The sequence below is a fragment of the Neopelma chrysocephalum genome, unplaced genomic scaffold (genome assembly GCF_003984885.1).
Source record: "Neopelma chrysocephalum unplaced genomic scaffold, ASM398488v2 Primary Assembly neopelma1_60, whole genome shotgun sequence".
NCBI lineage: Eukaryota > Metazoa > Chordata > Aves > Passeriformes > Pipridae > Neopelma > Neopelma chrysocephalum.
The window spans coordinates 11855718-11875292 of NW_020897715.1; the positions used below are offsets into that span (position 1 = coordinate 11855718).

The 19575-nt window shown below is 43.3% G+C and overlaps 1 protein-coding gene across 2 annotated transcripts; it reads left to right on the forward strand.

Annotated features, from left to right (window-relative positions):
* The first annotated feature begins 16 nt into the window (after positions 1-16).
* Positions 17-14508, forward strand: QTRT2 (queuine tRNA-ribosyltransferase accessory subunit 2). Of its 2 annotated transcripts, none has more exons than XM_027681537.1 (8): positions 17-274; positions 1352-1407; positions 3722-3798; positions 6396-6605; positions 7577-7776; positions 10386-10537; positions 12013-12133; positions 13211-14508. In XM_027681537.1, exons 1-8 carry the CDS (start codon positions 72-74, stop codon positions 13470-13472), a joined length of 1281 nt encoding a protein of 426 aa, XP_027537338.1. In that variant the 5' UTR covers positions 17-71; the 3' UTR covers positions 13473-14508. The 2 variants fall into 2 exon arrangements, with proteins under 2 accessions (XP_027537338.1, XP_027537339.1); XM_027681538.1 differs by having other exon boundaries at positions 12016-12133; positions 13211-14507.
* The last annotated feature ends 5067 nt before the right edge of the window (positions 14509-19575 follow it).

Below are 19575 nucleotides of genomic sequence, written 5' to 3' on the forward strand. Positions count from 1 at the left end.
GCTGATGACGCCTGGCGCGGTGGGAAGGGAGCTCCGCGCTCACTCCGTCCCCGGGCGCTGCCGGACCGGGGATGAAGATGAAGCTGCAGCTGCTCGGGGCGGGCTGCGGGCGGCTGGGCACGCTGGCGGGGCTGGGCAGGAGCGGGGCTGGGGCGCTGGCGCTGCCGGGCTGCCTGCTGTACACGCGGACCGGCTCGGCGCCGCACCTCACCCACGACACGCTGCGGGAGGTGCGCGGCGTGCCCGGCGTGGCGCAGCTGCCCCTGCCCGCCCTGTGAGTACCGCGGGGGGGGCGCGGGGAAGCGGCGAGCTCGGGGGTCCCCCTGCTGCTTCCCTGTCGAAGGGAGGTGCAGGGGCGCGGCGGGAAAGGCGAGGGAGCTGGAGGGCCGCGTGGCTTTTAGTGTGTTTAGGCCAAACCCGCGGTAGTGACTTCACAGCCGTCTTCCCATCTCGGCCATCAGGTCGAGGGAGATGATTCTCCCCCTCTGCTCTGCTCTGGTGAGACCCCACCTGGAGTACTGCATCCAGCTGTGGGGTCCCCAACATAGGGAGGACATGGACTTGTTGGAGTGAGTCCAGAGGAAAGCCACGAAGATGATCAGAGGGCTGGAGCACCTCTGCTGTGACGACAGGCTGAGAAAAGCTGGGGCTGTTCAGCCAGGATAAGAGAAAACTCCAGGGAGACCTTATATCAGCCTCCCACTATCTAAAGGGGGCTTATAAGAAAACTGGGGACAATCTTTTTAGCAGGGCTTATCTTGACAGATAATGGTTTTAATCTGTAAGAGGGTAGACTAGATATAAGGAAGGAATTTTTTACAATGAGAACAATGAAACACTGGAACAGGTTGCCCAGATTGGTGGTAGATGCCCCATCCTGGAAACATTTGAAGTAAGATTGAACTAACAGTTGACTCTCAAAACTAGTTAGGTAAGTGGCAACTGAAAGGAAAGATTAACATCATAAAGCTTGTTAGAAGCTTTCCCGTCCCTGGTTGTGCTGTTGCCTAATGATGCACATTAGTGATGTTACCCAAGAAGTCACACTGGGGCTGCGTGTTCTCCAGCAAGTCAGTGGGCACTGGTCAGTGCAGGTAAAAGATCTGCCTGTTTGCCACAGAATTATGAATGCCCTAGGTTGTGGGCTATGATTCTTGACCTCTGTGTCTCTGGAATTTAGTTCTGTCTGTCCCTGCTTTGCTGCCTGATAGCTGGATGGCAGAAATCAGTGCTTAACCGATCCAGTTTCAGATAATGCATAAGTATGGAAACAGAAGCCTTACTTATGAAACCACTGATCTTTTTTCATAGTTGTCTGCTTAGTTAATGTGTTTCTGTATCTGGATTGCAGGGCAGAAATTCATGATGTCCTGGAAGAGTATAAAGAAGGAGCTGCAAAATTTATAGGTAAAGTGTATGTGTTTGCTTGTATGTCTGGAGAGAAAATGCAAGTGGATCCCACTAGAGCATGTTCAGGCAGTACAGTAGGCAGAAAGATGGAGGTACAGACTTTCCCCATTTAGGCATTTTCTCACTCAGAGTGGCACTAAGGAAGACTTGAAATAGTATGTTGATGTTGGTATGGTCAGAAATCCTTCTGGCCAATAGTATGGCCAAAAATCCTTCAATCACCATACAAAAATAAGTAGTTTTGCTTTTTCCCCCTCTTTTTCTGCACCCAGCCTTCTCCTTGTAGGCTTCAGCACTGACTGGGTTGGGCTTAGCCCAGAAGTTGAGACTAGGACTGAGAGTGGTTTCACTGTAGCTCCCAATCACTGCTGCTAATGAATCTTGCCAGGTGCAATTTCTGGCTTCTTTTATGAGGAGAATGAGAAACTCTCATTAAAAGGGCCTTCCCCATACAGCTGCTCAAATACATTTCCTGTCTTTTTTGGTTCCCTTAAAATAGTTGATTTCAGCAAAAGATTTCCAACAGGAAATCTTTATGCAGTACGAAGAATGAACAGGTAAAGCACCCACATCAAATCAGTCTCAGCTGGTGGACACTTCTGTCTCCGAGCTGTTTCTGTTCTGAGAAAATGTTAGGGGGAAGGACCCACGTTGCATTTGTGGGAGCTTTGAGCAACTAAAGAAGCAGGTGGAGAAGCTCATTTTCCCCCTGTTCTTTGTTCCTGTTTGTTTGGCGTTTGGACTGTACTTGCTCCCTGTATTCCTCTTCCACTTTTCCATCTTTAAGAGTCAATTTTAAGAATTAACTGAATTTTATTTATGGATAGTCATATGAAAAACAGTCAATGTTGCCACATCCTTTGGCTACTGCACCAAGCCTTTGTGATGTTCATCAGTCCCTGTACTCCATTCTTGGAGCAGCTCCTGAATGGAATCTTTGTCTTAACACCTCGATGATAAGAATGAGTAAAGCAGCAGTTCTGTGTTTGCAGCTCTCCTGGTTTTTTCCTCTGGTTGTCACAACAGATCAGTAAAGGCCTGACCACGTGCATTGTGCAGCTCAGATCACTGGTGTCAGGCTCGTGTGGCAAAGGACCCTGAATGCACAGTGAATGCAGGGTTGGCCTCTTGTGTGAATATCTGTATCATAGCCTGTATTTATATCTGGGGAGGCAGCTCAGAGGACTGGAGGATGATCTGCCAAGACAACAAGTTTCTCTGGGATGCTTTTTCTGGGTATCTCAAGTTACACTTGGGTATGAGGTAAGTCCTGTGAAAGTGATGATGTGTCTGTAATTTCTATAATTTACAGACAATTCTTTGCGTATGGAATTTAGCAGACATTGCAAGAAAAAAAAATGTTGATAGCGTGCTTTGTTTTTTTAAGCGCATAAAAATTTGGGACATATATTTCATTATATAAACAAAGTTATGGTTTGCCTTTCCAAAGGAAGTTTGTACCCAACTCTCAGTAAACTTCGACTGCTTTTGGGCAACTTATTCCTTCACGAAAAATTGAAGAATCTCTTTATCTGAAACTTCTTAGAGGCTTTACCAATTTCAGTGACTATCTGTGAAGAGAAGACTGTCATTGAGACCTACTGTCTAGCTTTCTGACATTTGAAGCCTCCTGTCTGCAGGGATGATATATTTCTCATTTTTGTAGCTGATACATTCTCTCAGTATTCTGTTCTTTACTATGAGAGTGGTGAGGCACTGGAACAGATTGCCCAAAGAAGTTGTGGCTGCTGCATCCCTAGAAGTATTCAAGGCCAGGTTGGATGGGGCTTTAAGCAACCTGGTCTAGTGGAAAGTGTACCTGCCCATGGGACAGGATCTTTAAGGTCCCTTCCAACCCAAAGCATTCTATGATTCTGTATGTCCTTCCTTAAGAGTTCTAGGCTTGGGGTTGTTGCTCAGTTTAGATTGTGTCAAATGTCAGATGTCTTCAGTATATCAATTGTGTGGTCAAGTGAGTCAGCTGTTGGGTCTAGAAGATTTTAGTAGGTAAAGTATTAATCAAGAAGAAACAGAAATAAATCTCAAGGGAGCTATGTAGGTTGCAGAACCAAAGGGTATTATTTCATGGTTTGTCCTGATGCTCTTCTCCCTGCTGATAGTAAAATTGAGGAAGAAGTCTGCTTTCTTTGATGCTGAGATATCAAATGATTGATATTTTCTTTGTCAGAATGGATGTATTTGTGTGTGGGAGAATACCCTGTTCCCTTTTGCAAATTGACAAGCCACATCTTTGCATTAGCTTTGCTTTAGTTCATGAAACTCTACTCCATGTCTGTCTCTCTGCTCCCAGGTATGCCAGATGCTGTGCTGTACTGCTCCCTTCATGACCCAGTCAGTCCCTGTCCATCTGGCTACAACACCAACAAGGTACAGTAGCTGTAAAGACTTGAAAGGGTCCACCTAAAGTTCTCAAGAGAAAGCTGCCAGTCCCTTCATCTCTGTGGGTGTGCTCAGACAGCCACAAGATTTATTTTTCTAATCTTTGCACAAAGAGGAATGTCATTTACATGCTCCTACCTCCAACTAAATAAAGCTGTACATGTTCTTACTTGTCAGCATGTTCCCTGAACAATTTCCGAGCAGTTAAGTGGAAATTCAGATAGAAAGGAGAGCTTTGTCCTCCCATGCTGTTGTAGTTAATATGGTAGTAAAAGAAAATACCTGTGTTTTAGTGTATTTGCTGTACCAGCTTACAGCGATGCCACTGATAAGCATTAAATCTGAACCCCTGTGTGTGTATTTAGTCTGCTACAGGCCCACAAAGGAGAAGAACTTATAATTTTCACAGGAGAGTGGCTCAGCAATCCAGGAGTGCATAGTGTTGCAGGCATTTTCCTGTTCCATCCCACATGCAGATGCATTCCCCATGCAATCCACACGCTACCTTCCACAACTTTGTCCTGCAGGGGCCACTCCTGGCACCTGCTGAGATCCAGTCGGTCTCAAGGCTTGTTTGGGTATGGTCACATTTGGTGAAAGGTGACTGAATGACAGAGGATAACTACTGCCATTCAGCTACCAATGTATATTCTTTGCTGCTGGGAACCAGGCTGAGTCCTGCCTCTTTGCAGGGAAGGAATTGTCTGAAGCTTGTCCTACCATTGTGCAGCTATGAGGTGATAGCAGCAATCTAAGCCTGGGTGTTGCAGGTTTGATTCAGCTTTTTTTTTTAAATAAGCTGGTGAAGATATTTGTCACCTTGTTACAAGGCCTTCTGCAGCTGAATCTGTACTGACAAATGCTTATGATAGCTTTTTGAAAGCAATGGGACAGAAAGCTCTGGATTCTGTGCCAGAAAGTCTAGCACGGGCTGGATTTAAATAATCGCAGGATAATGCTCAGTTCTCTAAGCTGCATGGCTATTTTATTTATTAAAGCAGCTTTTTTTCTCTCGAGAGCAGAATGAAGGTAACTAAATGTGATTACACTCTGCCCTTTGGCTCAGACAGTTCTGACTTTCCTCTGCCTGCCTTCGCCAGCTGTTCCTCAATGCTCTCACAATAAGAGGCAGCAGGTACTATCTGATCAACATGCTGCTTCAGAACAACATACAGCTGCTTGTCTTCCCATTATTTTGCAGGTACTAATTTTGGATCTCCTTCCTTTGGAGTTGCCTTATTTTAGTGGGAAATTTACAGAAATATTATTACTTTGGAGACTTCTGTCTTTGTTGCTCAAATTTAGTGAAATTGACTGATGAGGCTAGAAGTAATCAGGAGAGATGGATGGATGGATGGACAGGTAACAGGCATGTGGTGTACTAGCACAATTCTTTTGGGTCTTTGTGGAGACGAAACAAAAAAATTGTTCTTCTCATATTTTTTGCATCAGCTGATCAAATTCAATTTGCAAATTAGTATGCATGAGAACTGCACTGCTTAATCTGTCTGTCTGGCATAGGCTAGCAGAATGTGTTTAAACCTTCAGGTCGCAAAAAGTCCCCGTAACACTTCAAGCTATGTGCTGTTTCTGATAGCTGAACACACTTCCTCATTTGACAGAACTGTAGATGAAAAGAGCCAAATTCTAAAGGGCTTGAGACCAATACTTAACTACTTGAATACCCCTTTAAAATTTTGGAGCAGCACTGTCACAAGTCTAACAATAATACAATAAAATACAGCCAAGCTGCACTCACAAGTTAATTGCAGATTCTGTAAAATAGGCTGAAATGTGGTAGCATGTGTAGTTGCAGTACTTGCAGTAACATTTTGTGAAGCTGAATGTTTAGTGGGTTGAATGGTGACATCTGCTTGCCTGGAGGTGTTAGGTAACATAACCTCTCTGTGCAGGGGCTTTTGTCTTGCTTTAAAATCTTTTGAGGGTAGCATGGAGTAACGATGGAAGGTGGGGACCCAAGTGCACACACAGAATAGAAAGTGTGTGAAGACACTGAGACAGAGACTCGGTGAAATCCTGATAAGCACCTGCCGTTTCTTATGTTGGCTTGGTTTGAAAGCTGTGTATTGCTTTTGCACTTGGTGTTTCAATCCCTTCTTAAGTGGCTGAATTTGGACCCTAAGTAACAGAATCACAGAATACGCTGATTTGGAAGGACCCGCAAGTCCAGCTCTTAGCCCTGCATAGGACCATCCCCAAGAGTCACACTTAAGGATGAAATACCAAGTGCAAAAGCAATACATAGCTTTCAAAAATAACATGGGGTTCGAAGATTAAGTTGCTTAACAACTTTTTGTATTCTTCCCAGTGTGTATGGTGTCTGTATGGTTTATATATACTCATGTATATTCACATATGAGGTATGAATTAAATGCTTGGAAAAAGAAACAGTTTCTTGGTTTTGTATACAGAAAATTAGTGAGCTGTATTTGCCATTGCAGCCTTTGCTGAATGAGGTATCATTCCAGTATCTGGTATTTCACCAGACGAATTCCTTCCCTCCTTTCACCCTTAGGATCTGCTATCCTTCACAACTAACATTCATCCCTATTCTTCCTTGACAGACAGTCTCCCTGTGGGGAAGCTCAGGGCGCATGGAAATGACAGTTTCCAAATTCATGGACATACAGCGAGCCATCCAGCCAGACTGGTTCCAGTGCATCTCTGATGGAGACACCATTTCTGGGGAAGTTGGTAGAAAAAGAGCCAAGAAGTCTGTGGATAGGTCACTTTCCTTCCTGGATGTATGTCTTCAGCTGCAAGAAAAATCACCGGTAAGGTCCCCAAAATACTGAGGCAATAGCACTGCATCTGCTTTTTGGTCTGTGCTGCATCCTGGGGCAGTCCCAGGATGTGATTTAATAGGAAATTGTGTCACATATATGTATCAGAGAATGCCCAGGTGACAGTCCTACATGAGGTATAACCAGTAGCATAGGGAGTTTTCCTTTCTCCCTTTAGTAAATTGTCTCCTGCACTAGAATACTCATCCTTACTTGTTGGGGAGAACTACTTCTAATTTTTTTTTCCTTGCTTTCGGACTGTAGTGCATTTCTTTCATTTACCTTATTGCTATATGCATGGGCAAAGTGGGATCTTCTCATACAGGTTGAGAAAACCAATCTTTTTTCTCTGAAATCACCTCAGTTCCAAGTGAGGAAGGACTTGATAGAATTAGTCAGTACCGTTCTTCTTTTCTTCCAGCAGCTTTGAAACTTCCCTCCCTTTTGGTGAAAGGAGATAAATATCTGAATGTGCACTACAAGGGAAAGAAAATGGGTGACAGGAGCTGATATCAGTATCTCCTGGAAGGGAATTCAATGTGAGATCTGGTCTGATCATTATGAGATGAGTTCTGACAGACAGGATAATGGCACCTGCTTTGTATTCTGTACTGACATGTGTACTGCTGAGGGGCCATCCATAAAAAGCCACGTACAAAGATGGTGTGTGGTTATTGCCTTCAGTAATAGGGAGGTGGGAAGAACAGCATCAAAATTCTCAGTGAGTTAGTGTCAAGGTAAGGAGCAGAATCTTGTCTCCCTTAATCCCATTTCTTACACTCTCACATGGACTTCACAGTGTTGTGTGGGGAATAGTCTTACGTGGGATGAAACACTGTGGTTCTGGCAAGTTCCTGGGAATGTGGGGCTTAAGTAGCAGGCATCTGAAGTCTAGGTGTTGAGATGTCTTGCATGTCTTTGGCAGAGCACGCTCTAACACTTGTAGCTTTCTCCTGGGACAGGAACTACAAGGAAGTGTAATGTTTGGGGCAATTGAAGGTGGAGATATCTTGGAAGAGAGGCTCAGATCAGCCAGGGAGACTGCCAAGCGGCCTGTGGGTGGCTTTCTGCTAGATGGCTTCCAGGGAAGTGCCATGGCCATGGAGACCAAGTTGAAACTGATAGCTTCTGTCACAGCAGAGCTGCCAGAGGATAAACCAAGGTAAGTCGTGTGGGCAACATCCCAAGAAATCCATCTGTTCTATTATGAGGAGCTTCTACAGGCTGCTGTGCAGTATCCCTGTAGGAAATAATTGCTGTATTGCACAGCTCTGTATGTGCCAGGCGGCATAAATTTTACCACTGTCAGGCTACAGGCTTCAACCGTTGTTTCAGTTTTTAGCTGCAATTGGCACCAAGCTGTACTCACACTCTGGATATGAGTATTCTCCACATTTGTCATATATACATTTTTAGGAAGAGTTACAGGTAGAATATGTGAGGGGTGCTTGCATTTGGCCTCTGAGGCCATGATTTACTTGAAGTTCAGCTCAAACAAGAGTGTTATTATCAAGATATTATGCAGGTACCTCATCTTATGAGGGGACCTCATCTCATGATGAGGACCTTATCAAAAACTGTCATGTTTCCAGTTCTCTCTGGTCTCAACTGGAGGATGGCTCCAGAGACGAGTGCTGACAGAACCAGCCAGTGTTTACATGATCTTTTGGCAGCCAGCTCTGACCTGGTACCTGAGACACTGAGCCTGTGGACTACCAGAGGAGGTACAGCCTTGCCTAAAACAATGATGTTCTCTTCTTGGACAGTGTGGGGCTTATTGTGTATCTGAGTAGTTAGTTTTGCCCATCGTATTCATGGCAGAGACTGGACAGGGGTGGTAGCTTTTTTGATGGTACAAATGAGTAACAGTAACTAAAGACTTCCCAAAAATGTGTGCTAATACGAGGGGTTTCTTAGCATTGGGTTGAGCTTGCTGGATTGCTCTTACAAGAGCAGCTGCAACAGAAATAATGTGAGTGCTTTTTTCATCACTTCCTAAAGAGAGTGACTGAGGCCCCATTGTCGTCCTGCTTCCCTCTGCTATCTGAGCATTGCTCTGACCTAATGGTGTTCAAAAGGAAATTAAATGCAAAAGCACGTGTCTGGTATTGCAGCTTGTTCTTGCTTAATGGTGCCTGGGGTTTGAATTTTCCTGACAATTAGAAAGCTTGCTGTGTTGTTGCCATCCTGTCTGGTTGAGCTACTTAAAAGATCCCCTGGGAGCATTAGAGTCCAATCTGCTCAGCTAACCTTACTGGCTACCTGTGCATCTGCCTCATCTATCAAATAGTTTGCTTGTCTGGTTAAGACAAGTGTTTCTGACCTCTCAGTAGGAAGAGAGCTGGGTAGCCCCAGGGGTCTTGTAAGTACCTCAAGTGAATTTCAGACAGTCCTTGTTCCTGAATCACCCTTGCCATTCTGGCTGGAGAAGTAGTTATGCAGGTGTGTTCTACCCCAATATAAAATTCAATATAAAATTCTCTAGAAGACAAACACTTTCTGTGCTTCACTCAAGAAGCGACTGCTTTTTGTGTGATGATGAAATGACCTTATCAATGTACTTTTTAAGAGTCCTTTTATGTATCTAAAGATGCTGAAGTCTCTTGGTAAAATTTGTTTTCCTTTCCAGTAGCAACGGAACCCTTGCAAGAAGAAATATTTCTCCTTAACTGTGCAGACAAAAGTTTCAGCAAGGGCTTTGATCATGTGTGCAGATCTACTGTTCTGACTTCTGCACATCATTTTCTCCCTGCCATGGGAACCTGAAACATAAAACACTCATGCTGTAAACTTCTCCCATCCTTATTCTGTTCTCATCAATTTAATTGGAGTACTTAGAAAAGTGACTAAAAATGGCACCTTGTGACTTCATTTATCAGCCCCTGTGTATTTTCCTAATTATCTGTTTAGATCATTGCCCTACATTAACTTCTACTGCTGTCAGCCCAGCCCATGCACCTGCAGGAGAGCAGGCACTGCTCTACTCTCTTATGCTTCACCCACCATCAGCAAACCTGCCAACTAAATTTGGCTAACAGCAGGATCTCTATTACCAGTGATGGCAGTCCAGCCGGGCTCTTCCTGGCTCTTAATGCCGTGTCTCAGGAGAAGTTACAGCCCAGGTTTTTGGGTAAATCATTTGAACAGGTAGAGTGTAAAGACGAGGGAAGACTAAAGGAAGGAAGCTCTCTCTTTCTGATGACAGTTCTCAGTAATGCATTCTCCTCCAGGCGGGTTTTCCAAGTGCAATATGATGTGTCTGTCACCTGAAGGACTTGTATCTTTGATCAGCCATCTACTGCTGTCTCTGCTGCTCTCGATCAAGTCTTTTCAGACTGTCTTCTAAGCAGTTAACAAGCAAAAGGGTTCATGTGTCTGGAAATCGGTAGTTCCCTGGGGCACAAACATGACTAAGGAAAATATCTGTTCTATGGCACAGATGTTTTGAATCTAAGTGTATTTATGTGTATGTGAAAGAAACCAAATCACTTCAAACATAATGAACAGAATGAGTTTGTTCTGCAGTAAGTGAGGGATTATTGCTGTCTTACAAATGGCAGATAATGAAAAGCCTGCTATGTACTGGATGGGTTGGAGGTGGGGAACTGGAAGCACACAGGATTCTGGGTGGTGACTGTTGTCCCCAGTTGCCTTCTGGTTAGCAGTTGCAGAGATAAGCTAAGTGAGCTGCACATGACCTGAAGATCTTCAGGTACCTTCTTGCTTCTACTCAGAATATTGTAGATTTGTCTTCCTGTGTGTCTCTTACAGAATCATTCATGGTGTGGGCAAACCAGATGAGGTGCTTGAGTGCATTGAAAGGGGAGTGGACATTTTTGAGAGCTTCTTTCCCTTCCAAGTGACAGAGCGAGGCTGTGCCTTGGTTTTCAGTTATGACTGCCATCCAGATCCTGAAACAGCAGGTAGGCTTCTTGATGGTCATTATAATTTTTACAGTTTACATTGCGACAAGGAGAATTCATACTTTGGAGGAATCTGTACTTGAGTGTTTTGTTCCTGAAATAAGTGCAGTAACCACTGGAAAAACTGATATTCCACTATCAAGTGTTGCTTTTGAAGGTGGGGTACTTTGGTGTGAAACCTATTGAGTAAAGCTTGAGGCCTCTAAACGTGATTAGCCAAAACATGATTAAATATTTCTTAAACACCAACTGAATAGAGGGGTTTTAGTCTGATACCCTTGGGAAATCTTCTGTTACCTTTAGCAGTGAAGGCTGGACCTATTAAGTGGAGATGTAATATGTTTGATTTCTAGAATGAACTGACCATGTGGCTGTAATAATAATGTGTTTCTGAAGTTCGTTCTTTCTAGCTGTCAGAAGTTTCCCATTTCTTTGGGCAGCTTTTCTCTTTGTCCTTGCACTCATCAGTACATATCAAAACAAAAATGAGATGTTCATAACTTATTACCTCATTACGCTGTGAGATGGGAACATGCATATCACCCATTAAAACACCTCTCAAATGTGTTTCAAGCACCTATTTTGTTTTGGCCTATTAAATATTTTTAATACAGGGAAACATTTTACATTTTTTCTCTTGGGTAAAACCTAGGGGCTTTTCAGGCCTGGATAATTCAAAACCATCTGAATAGAACAGAACATCTTGTTTCTTTGTGCTTGCTGCTATTTTTTTAACCCTTGTCTTTAAGGTCTCTTGTTTCACCATATTCTTAAATCATAAGATTCTGGGTAAGGGGAGTGGTTTTGTTCTGTGCCTGTTTTAAAGTCAGTAGACATGGATTGTGCAAACAGTAATACTGGTATTTCCAGATATGTCTCCTTCTTAAGAACAAACTTAAAATTGCAAACCTACAAAGTTATGGGATGAACCTTTATTTTTCAGATAGGTGCGGAAAAGGCAGATGTGGAATCTACATCTTCTGAATTAGTGCTACCAGCCTCTTTTGATTCCAGTTGTTTAAAAAAAAAAAAAGAGGCATCTAAATCCCTGAGTCTTGATCACAGCATGGAAAGTAGAATGATTGAATGCAAATGAGTTGCCTATCTACTCTAATAAAATCTCAATAAAATCAATTTGTTCAGGTGGTTGCACTCTATTCAGCATGCAGTTCAGATGAAAAGTTCTTATTTTTTAAGAATTTAGCTCAGTAGAGCAGCAAAGAGTAATACTGTTGTTTCAACTCTAACTTTTGATTAGTTTTAGTAGATTAGTTTTCAGTTGTCTCTTGTTGTTTTAATCATCTAAAAGTGTACTTGAGTTAACTAACCTATGGCAATTAAGGAAAATAGCTGCTTACTATAAGAAAGAGGTATAAACCTGTGGCAGGAGAGTAGCAGAAATACCTATTCTAAAGTTGCTATCCTTCCTTTGCCCTTGCTCTGTTTGTAAAAGGCTACTGTCTTTTTATTTTAAGCAGTTTTAACACAAAATGGGTCCCAGGACCTGGAGAAGATTGGTGCTGAAGAAAACCAGGATGAAATCTCCAAAGCTGACCCAGAAATGACACCGTTTGAGATATGTCTGAAGGACAAAAGGTATGTGAGTTTGTGAGGAGGGTACCTGCAGCTGTATCACTAAATGGGATACTTTTGACTTCTGTATTTGATTGCATGTGGTCAACAGCTGGATGGGATACTTCATAAAAAAAAAGCTGTTGAAGACAGTACTTCTGGACATTTAGTAGAGAGTGTTGGATGAGCATTCTAGCTTGTTATCAGGCAACAGTGTATGTCAGAAAGCACTGTCTTTTGCTTGACCTAAAGCCAGGGACTTTCTGATCATTCATCTAGCAGACATACTGTGGTCATAACTGTGGCCCAGCTGAAAGACCATAGGTTACAAAGCTTGTCTGGGGATCATTTTGGTCTTCCACATCTAACTTGAGTCATCTTGAGATACTGGATTTTACTCTAACTGTGGAGACCCTCTGCTTTCTGACTCAGTTTGGGCAGCTGCTGAGCAATTCTGCCATTTCTAGATACTTCGCAAAAACTTTGGCCATTGTTACCACTTGTCCTTCCTTCTCTTTGCCACAGGTACTTCTGGGCTGTCTGAGTAGACAATTGTGTTGCTTTGTTCTCTCCAGCATCTCACAGTAGAGGGGAATATTGTTTTGTGAATAGAGAAATCAGTAAATCCATAGTTTTGGTAGCTTTCTCCTTCATAAACGATCTTATAGCTAGTGAGGGGTGTTTTGCACTGCAGCTTTTCTGTCAGGGAAGGCACAGATAGGGTCTCTCTCTGCTGTTAGCTGTAATATAGTCAGAGTTATCCTGGCTTAGATGTGTGGCCTTTTGGCTCCAAAGTGAACTCTGGCAAGATGAGGCTTTGGGCTTTGAGCAGCCTCGTCTAGTGGAAGATGTCCCTGCCCATGGCACAGTGTTGGAGCTAGATGACCCGCTAGGTGAGGTCCCTTCCAACCCAAACCATCTATGATATTTGAAGTCCTTTGTGCCAGTGGTGCCGGTCTTAGTTGTCAACAAATCTCAGCAGCTGGAATCAGGACCTCGGGGCTCAGGTCCCTGCAAAAGGCCAGGTAGTAATTGGGTACTCTTTATAACTTGAATGGGTCTTCTAACCTTTGATGTTATCCAACATTGCTTCTTCCTTAGATACCAAGATGACTTTGGTCCTTTGCTGGAAGGATGCACCTGTTACTGTTGTCAGAGGCACACTTGTGCCTACGTCCATCACCTCCTCGTGACCAATGAGCTGCTGGCCGGTGTCCTGCTCATGATGCACAACTTCCAGCACTACTTCGGTTTCTTCAGTGCCATACGGGATGCCTTAAGAGACAATAAACTGGATCAACTGAAAAACCTTGTCTTCAGGCAGGCACTTCAAGGCCCAGAAAATGTGAAGCTGAGCCAGTGAGAGGTCAGAGAGGATAGAGGAGTTTGCAGGCTACACCCTTATCCAGTGGAACTGTGAAAGCTGGACTTCCAGCAGGGTCACCTGGATCTGTCAGTAGTAAAATGCCTTTTTTCCTTCCCGGAGGGAATTGAAGGAGATATTTCAAGAAGATCTCACTTCCTGGTGGGGAAGAATGATCTTGTCCAAACGTCACTTTTGGTTAATTGGCTTGGTACATTCTTGGTGTATGGAAAAGCTTGGACAGCTCACAAGACCAGTATGCATAGCTTGTTTTCAGATACTCACTGTTGGTTTTCCATGTGCAAGGACAAAGTTATTGAACTTGTGACTGACGATAAAGCAGGGCATATACGTAAAATTAATCGAGCTGCCTGAAGGCTCACCAGCGTTTTGGGACTCTTGTTCCATACCCAACAGTAATTATCTTTCTAGAAAAACCTAGTAGTGTCATCTCATCATCTAGCTCCTTGATGAGAAGTCCCACCTCAGTTTAACACACTGTCTTTAAGGCCATTGCCAGCATCTGTGTCGTTGAAAAGAACTGACTGCAAGTGCTACTGTTTTTCTCCCTCAGGCTGCCTGCACTGCAGTGTTCTCTGGACCTGGAGGAAGCCCTCCACCTTGGCCTGGCCTTGAAAACCCCTGCCTCAGGAGTCCCAGTCAGTGACATTAGAGCTAGAAAGCAGAGAAAACGTTTAGTCCATGTCCTGCCGTAGAGATTGTTTTGGTTTTTTTTTAATTTTGTACCCTTATTCCAGATTTCACTCCCATGTTAGCACATGGATGATAATGAATCTATCATTCTTTCCAACTACCCTAGCACTGGTCACATAGCAAGCTGTGTTATGCAAGATGGAGCTGTTGAAGAAATTTGTCACAGGAAAAGGCATTTAGAAAACATTCTTGTGGCTCTTTGTTTTAAAATATGACATAGTTATGTCACATTTGTCTTACTCAGTTTTTTTAAATGCCCCTTATTTTGGAATCATGGATTTAATTATTTTATGTTATAAAGCAACAATAAAAGAAATTTATTATTTGTTACACTGGCTCCTCAGTGTGTGACAGAGGTGATGTACCAGAGAGCTTGAACTCAAGAAGCTGTCTCCTGGAAACTTGACCTAGCAGTCTAATGGAGGACAGAGATGTATCTAGGAGTAGGATCCTGTCATGGAGCAGGGTTCCAAATAATTTGCTTCAAAAGAATGTCATAATAGACTTGGAAGTGTTAAAGACACCTGTCCATCCCTCTCTCCATAAGAATTCTACTACCTTAATTAAGCTTGAAAAAATACTACTGTTAAAATTGCTGGCCTTAAAGCAATTAAGGATTAATCTGTAGTGTGCTCTTCACAATTTCTTTAACATTTTAAGATTTTAATATCTCCCATCAGAATGACTTTACCATAGAGTATAAGGAGTTTTTAGCTCCCCTGTCTCTTTGGGCAGCTACACAAGGTTGTCAGAGTCCTTTCTACCATTCCAGTCTTATTCACCATGTTGTACTAACTACACTTCTGTTCCACAGGATCCTAAAGAAATGGTGCAAATATTGCTCTACTGTTGTCTTCAAACAGAAATTACAGAGAATGATTCAGCCACAGAAATGACATAAAATACAGGATTATCGTCCTCACTCCAAGTAGTACAACTCCAAGGTTGTTAAAGTTTATGCAGCCCTGGGAAACTTGGAGATGGTGTCCTGGATACACAGAGTGAGATAGAAGGTCTGCCTAACTTTAAGGGCAGGGAATTCTAGTGAAACCAAAATGGTTCATACTGCTTTCAAGAGGAATGCAGGATATGATGGTAGTGTCTGGACGTTGTTTCTGCAGTGTCTGTTTCTAGCTGCAAGTGTCAGTGCTAAACCTTTTGGGAGGGTTTTTTCTCACTCACTGATACTGCTCTATCCGCACACTCAGTCACCAAAATGCCCAAGTCAGCCCAGCACTCAGGCACCAAGATGTTTGTGTCCAAAAGGTCAATCAGGGATGCTCTGTGATAGGGAAGATAAGGAATACCAGCTGTTGTGTTCTCGCACATACTCCTGCATGCTTCTTAGGTTGGTAACCTTACTGCTAGTCGTGGAAGTGCCATTTTGTGTCTTTTGGAAGCTACTTGTGATTGATCATTTCCCCGTCCTGCCCCAGCTCTGTGAATCGTTAGGATTTATTAATGTTTCTTTGTCTCCCAACCTGGGTGTCCTCAGAAGCTGCATGTAGCTGTACCTGCTTAGTGACCTGCTAAGCTAAGTGCCAGTAACATGACATTCTCAATAACCCTTCTGTTCTTCCTCCTGGCCTTCTGATCTTTCTCTACTGCTGTGTTCCTTTTCTGGTGATACCCATCAGGCTTTCCTGGTATGGTTCTCTGCTTAGCTTTTATATGTGTACATGTGTGTGCCCTGGCTTTGCATTTTCTATTGTGCAAGAATTGACCAGCTACATCTACTCACTATCTAACAAACACAATAACAAACTGCACTAAGGCTGGAACAACCTTATGCGTTGTATGTAGACAACTTCTCAATATGTCAGTCCTCTTCATTCACGTTGTAAAAATTCAGCAACATTTTTCATGCTAACTTAGAAAGTTTTTTATTCATTTCAAAGCAGATATCTAATTTCTTTCAAAAACAGAATTCTTGTCCTAATATGGGGAAGAAAACTACGTGAAAAAACTAAACTTTTCATGGAGAAGTGAAAATTGAAATTAATAAGGAGAGGAAAAATGTCTGTGCTAAATTAACTTCACTAAGCACAGAAGACTGCAAAAACATCCTTGAGTGCCATCCATCTCCAAAGGGCAGAATGTAAAAGAGCAGAGCAGAATACAAAAGAGATGGTGTGTTACAAAAAGATTAGACCCTTGAGAATCTTTCCCTTAGCAACTTTTAGTATAACCTTCCCCTTGATAAAGGAAAATCTTTCATGCTGATGAGAATAACTGGCAGGGCCTCATGTTAAGTGCCAAGTCCTGTGCCTTTCTGACCACTTCATCAGTATTCTCCTTTCAGAGCTATTTTAATATTGCAGACTCTTAAGCAGTTTCAAAAGTATGCTTTAAAATGTATTAAGGAAAAAAAATCAAATTTATCACAAAAATGTTTTCTTTTTCCTTGAGGTATGTAATTTCTCCCCCACACACATTCACCCACGACACAGTGTCCAAGAGACATATCAAGCCTTGTCCGACAGTTCCTAGGTTTGCTCTTCTGTGGCTCTGAAGGATTGCAGGAGCTGTCCAAGACTGGAAGTGTTCCAGCAGGGTGTTCAATTTATTTCTACATCTCTTAAGGTTCAGAGGGCCTTCGGATCATGGGGTTTTTATGCATAGAAAAATCAGTTCCCAGTGTGTTTCAGAGGTGCTTTTAAGCATGGGGTAGTTATTTTTTTTTCATCCTGAACCCTGTTGGGTTTTGATTCATAACCTGAGTAGGCGGACAAAGCCCCTCAATAAAATGTTTAAACCTTCTTCTCAGTAATTTCAGAGATGTTTCCTCTGTGATGTGGAAGGCATACACAGAATAGATGATGGTGCAGGCCAGTTTAATAGTTTTATTCGTACTACATAATTCACTAGGGACCTCATCTCTTTTCTGGTAATACAGCACTCACTTCTTCAGACTATTAAAGATGTTCAAGCACATGTTACCATCCTTTCGTATGCACATTCTGGAGGCATGACAGGACTTCTCAAACAAAAAGAGAATTAATTTAAATTCCTTTGAGAAGTTAGATCTAGATTGTCAAAGCTGGTGTTGGCACAAAAGTGGTGCAGCAAAATGTTCATGCTTCCCTGATGTTGCCAGTGTGATGGTGTCTGTCAGACGCTCTCCAGTGGCATATTGGCTCGGAAAGGCAATACCTTCCCTGCCTCACGGTGAGGTGATGATGAACTGCCTGGTTATGTCTACATCTGTCGTCTGTATGATTTAATTACACTGCTCAGGTGAATGTACAACAAAGTGGGATGCTCTGTCATATTTCTGACATAGCTCCTCTAGCTCCTGGCCTTGCTTACTCCCCATCATTACAAAAACTTTGGAGAAAACCTGCTCTGTTTAGCAGCTCTTTGTGTGTCTGAACATTTGCAGAGCTCTTTAGGAAGGAGGTTTGGATGAAAAAGGGTTATCTGATTAACCAGGATTACTTCAAATTTCGGCCTGAAAATTTAGGAAGCTGTGTATGGTGGACAGTGCCAACAGTAAAGAAATTATAACTAAAGGCATCTGCATCTGCTAGGCAGCTCAGGATTAATCAGCTTTCTGTCTTCCCTATCCCTCTGCTACAGTGTAAAGCATTTTCTGGTCCAAAGGGATGGCCATAGCACTGTGAAGGACAATGGCTGTGGTTCATGCCCGCAGATCCACAGGACAAGGTGTATCTCACCTGCCTGCACTTGCAGAGCAGATTGATTTGCAGGTTGGTGATCCTGGAAAGATCTGAAAACTACAGCCCTTACATCTAATGTCCCAGCAGAGATTTTCACAAAATAAAGTAATGGTTTCAAGGTCCTTGGCCAGAGTTCCTGGACCTATTCCTGTGCTCTGTGTGTGACACTTTGGGCTCTTGAGCTGACTGCCGTTCTGGGCTGTTGGACGTGTTGCAACATGTGACACAAAGGCGGCTTTGTAGCAATGCTTTATGCTCATTGCTTCTTCCTTCCACAGGAGAACATCTGGTTTGCCTTTTGATGAGGTAATCAGGGGAGGTACTGATTAGCCAGCATCTTGCAGGAAGTCAGCAGAGGCTGCAAATCTGTCTTGAGCTTTTTTATACTGCCCTTCCCAGACCAGAATGGAACTGTCTACAACGTAATGACAACCTTAATGGTACCATGTGCTGAAAAACAGCTGAAGAAACCAGCCCTTAGGAAAGCCAGATGCTTTCCTCAGACAAAGGTGAGTGAACTGGGATGGGAGAGAACACAGAGACTGGCAGGCAGCCAAAGTCTTCAAAGAGATGCAGGATCTTCAAGGAAGGAACAGGAGATGGAGCATCTGGGAGGAAGGAGCATAGGCAAACAGGATGGATGAGGATTTGGCAAGGCCAGCAAGGAAAGGAGTGGGAGTTATGCAGTATGTCCATGTGTAGCACTGCCAACATCAAGTTGCAGAAGCCACTGGAATGTGCCTTTATACATCCCTTGTTTTGTGCATGTCTTGAGGAGGAAGACGCATTCTGTTGCTGTTCAGGAAGTTTAGCAATGGCTGCTGTACTGCTCACAAAGGCAAAAGGTTACAGAGTAATGCTTGTGGCCTTCAGACCCGAGGCTGACAGGGGAACTAAGTGCTGGACTCAACACTGATACCTGGCTCCCCTCTTCCCCACAGCCAGTGGGGAAGTCCTGTTGCCTTAAACATCTGCTCATCTCCTTTGACCAGTCCCTCACAGAGAGACAGCTGAGGCATAGCAAGGTGAGCAATCCACCTGCATCATAGCCCTTCTGCCAGGGCATAGCATGGCAGAAAGAAATGTTAAGTCCTGTTAAGTCCCATAGTAAATGTGCTTGTGCCTAGTGAAAAGTAGTCTTTATTTGGGGTATTCAATTTGCCATGCTCACAGCTGCAGGGTAAAACTTATTAAAACTTATAAGAGTCCCCAGGGCAGGGAACCAGAAAGGTCTTCCCCACATCACCAAACCGGAAACAGCCTGGTGCTTGTCTCGCTGAGATGCTTAAATTATTACACTGAAATTAATTTTTAATTATATTCGTTTTCTTCTTTGGCTCTAGGGGTTTTCTTTGCCTCACATTTCCAGAGGCATTCAGGAATGAGATGAGACCAGTGACTGGCAGGAAGAGGTTCACTGATGTGTATTCAGAATTATGAACGAGGCTCAGGAGAATTCCCTGCCTGTGTCTGGGGGAAAGCCTGTCCCTGTTGGAGAAAGGTGTGGTTGGCATCAGAGCTGATGGGCTCCTGATCTGACCCTTGAGGCAGTATGAAACCAAGGAAGAGTGGCATGAGTTATGCTGGGAAAGCAGAACAAGAAAGGTCACTGCTCTGTCTTGAGACTGACTCACTGGAGAGTAACAGAGCACAGCTGGTTCAGTGGCTTTTGAGACTGAAAGGCAGTATTGGTCTGGGATATGTCTTCT

Coding starts and splice junctions, on each gene's coding strand:
- QTRT2 (XM_027681537.1), top strand. CDS start 72: ATGAAGATGAAGCTGCAGCTGCTCGGGGCGGGCTGCGGGCGGCTGGGC. Junction 10,538..12,012: donor TCCAGATCCTGAAACAGCAG/GTAGGCTTCTTG, acceptor TTTTATTTTAAG/CAGTTTTAACACAAAATGGG. Junction 12,134..13,210: donor ATATGTCTGAAGGACAAAAG/GTATGTGAGTTT, acceptor CTTCTTCCTTAG/ATACCAAGATGACTTTGGTC.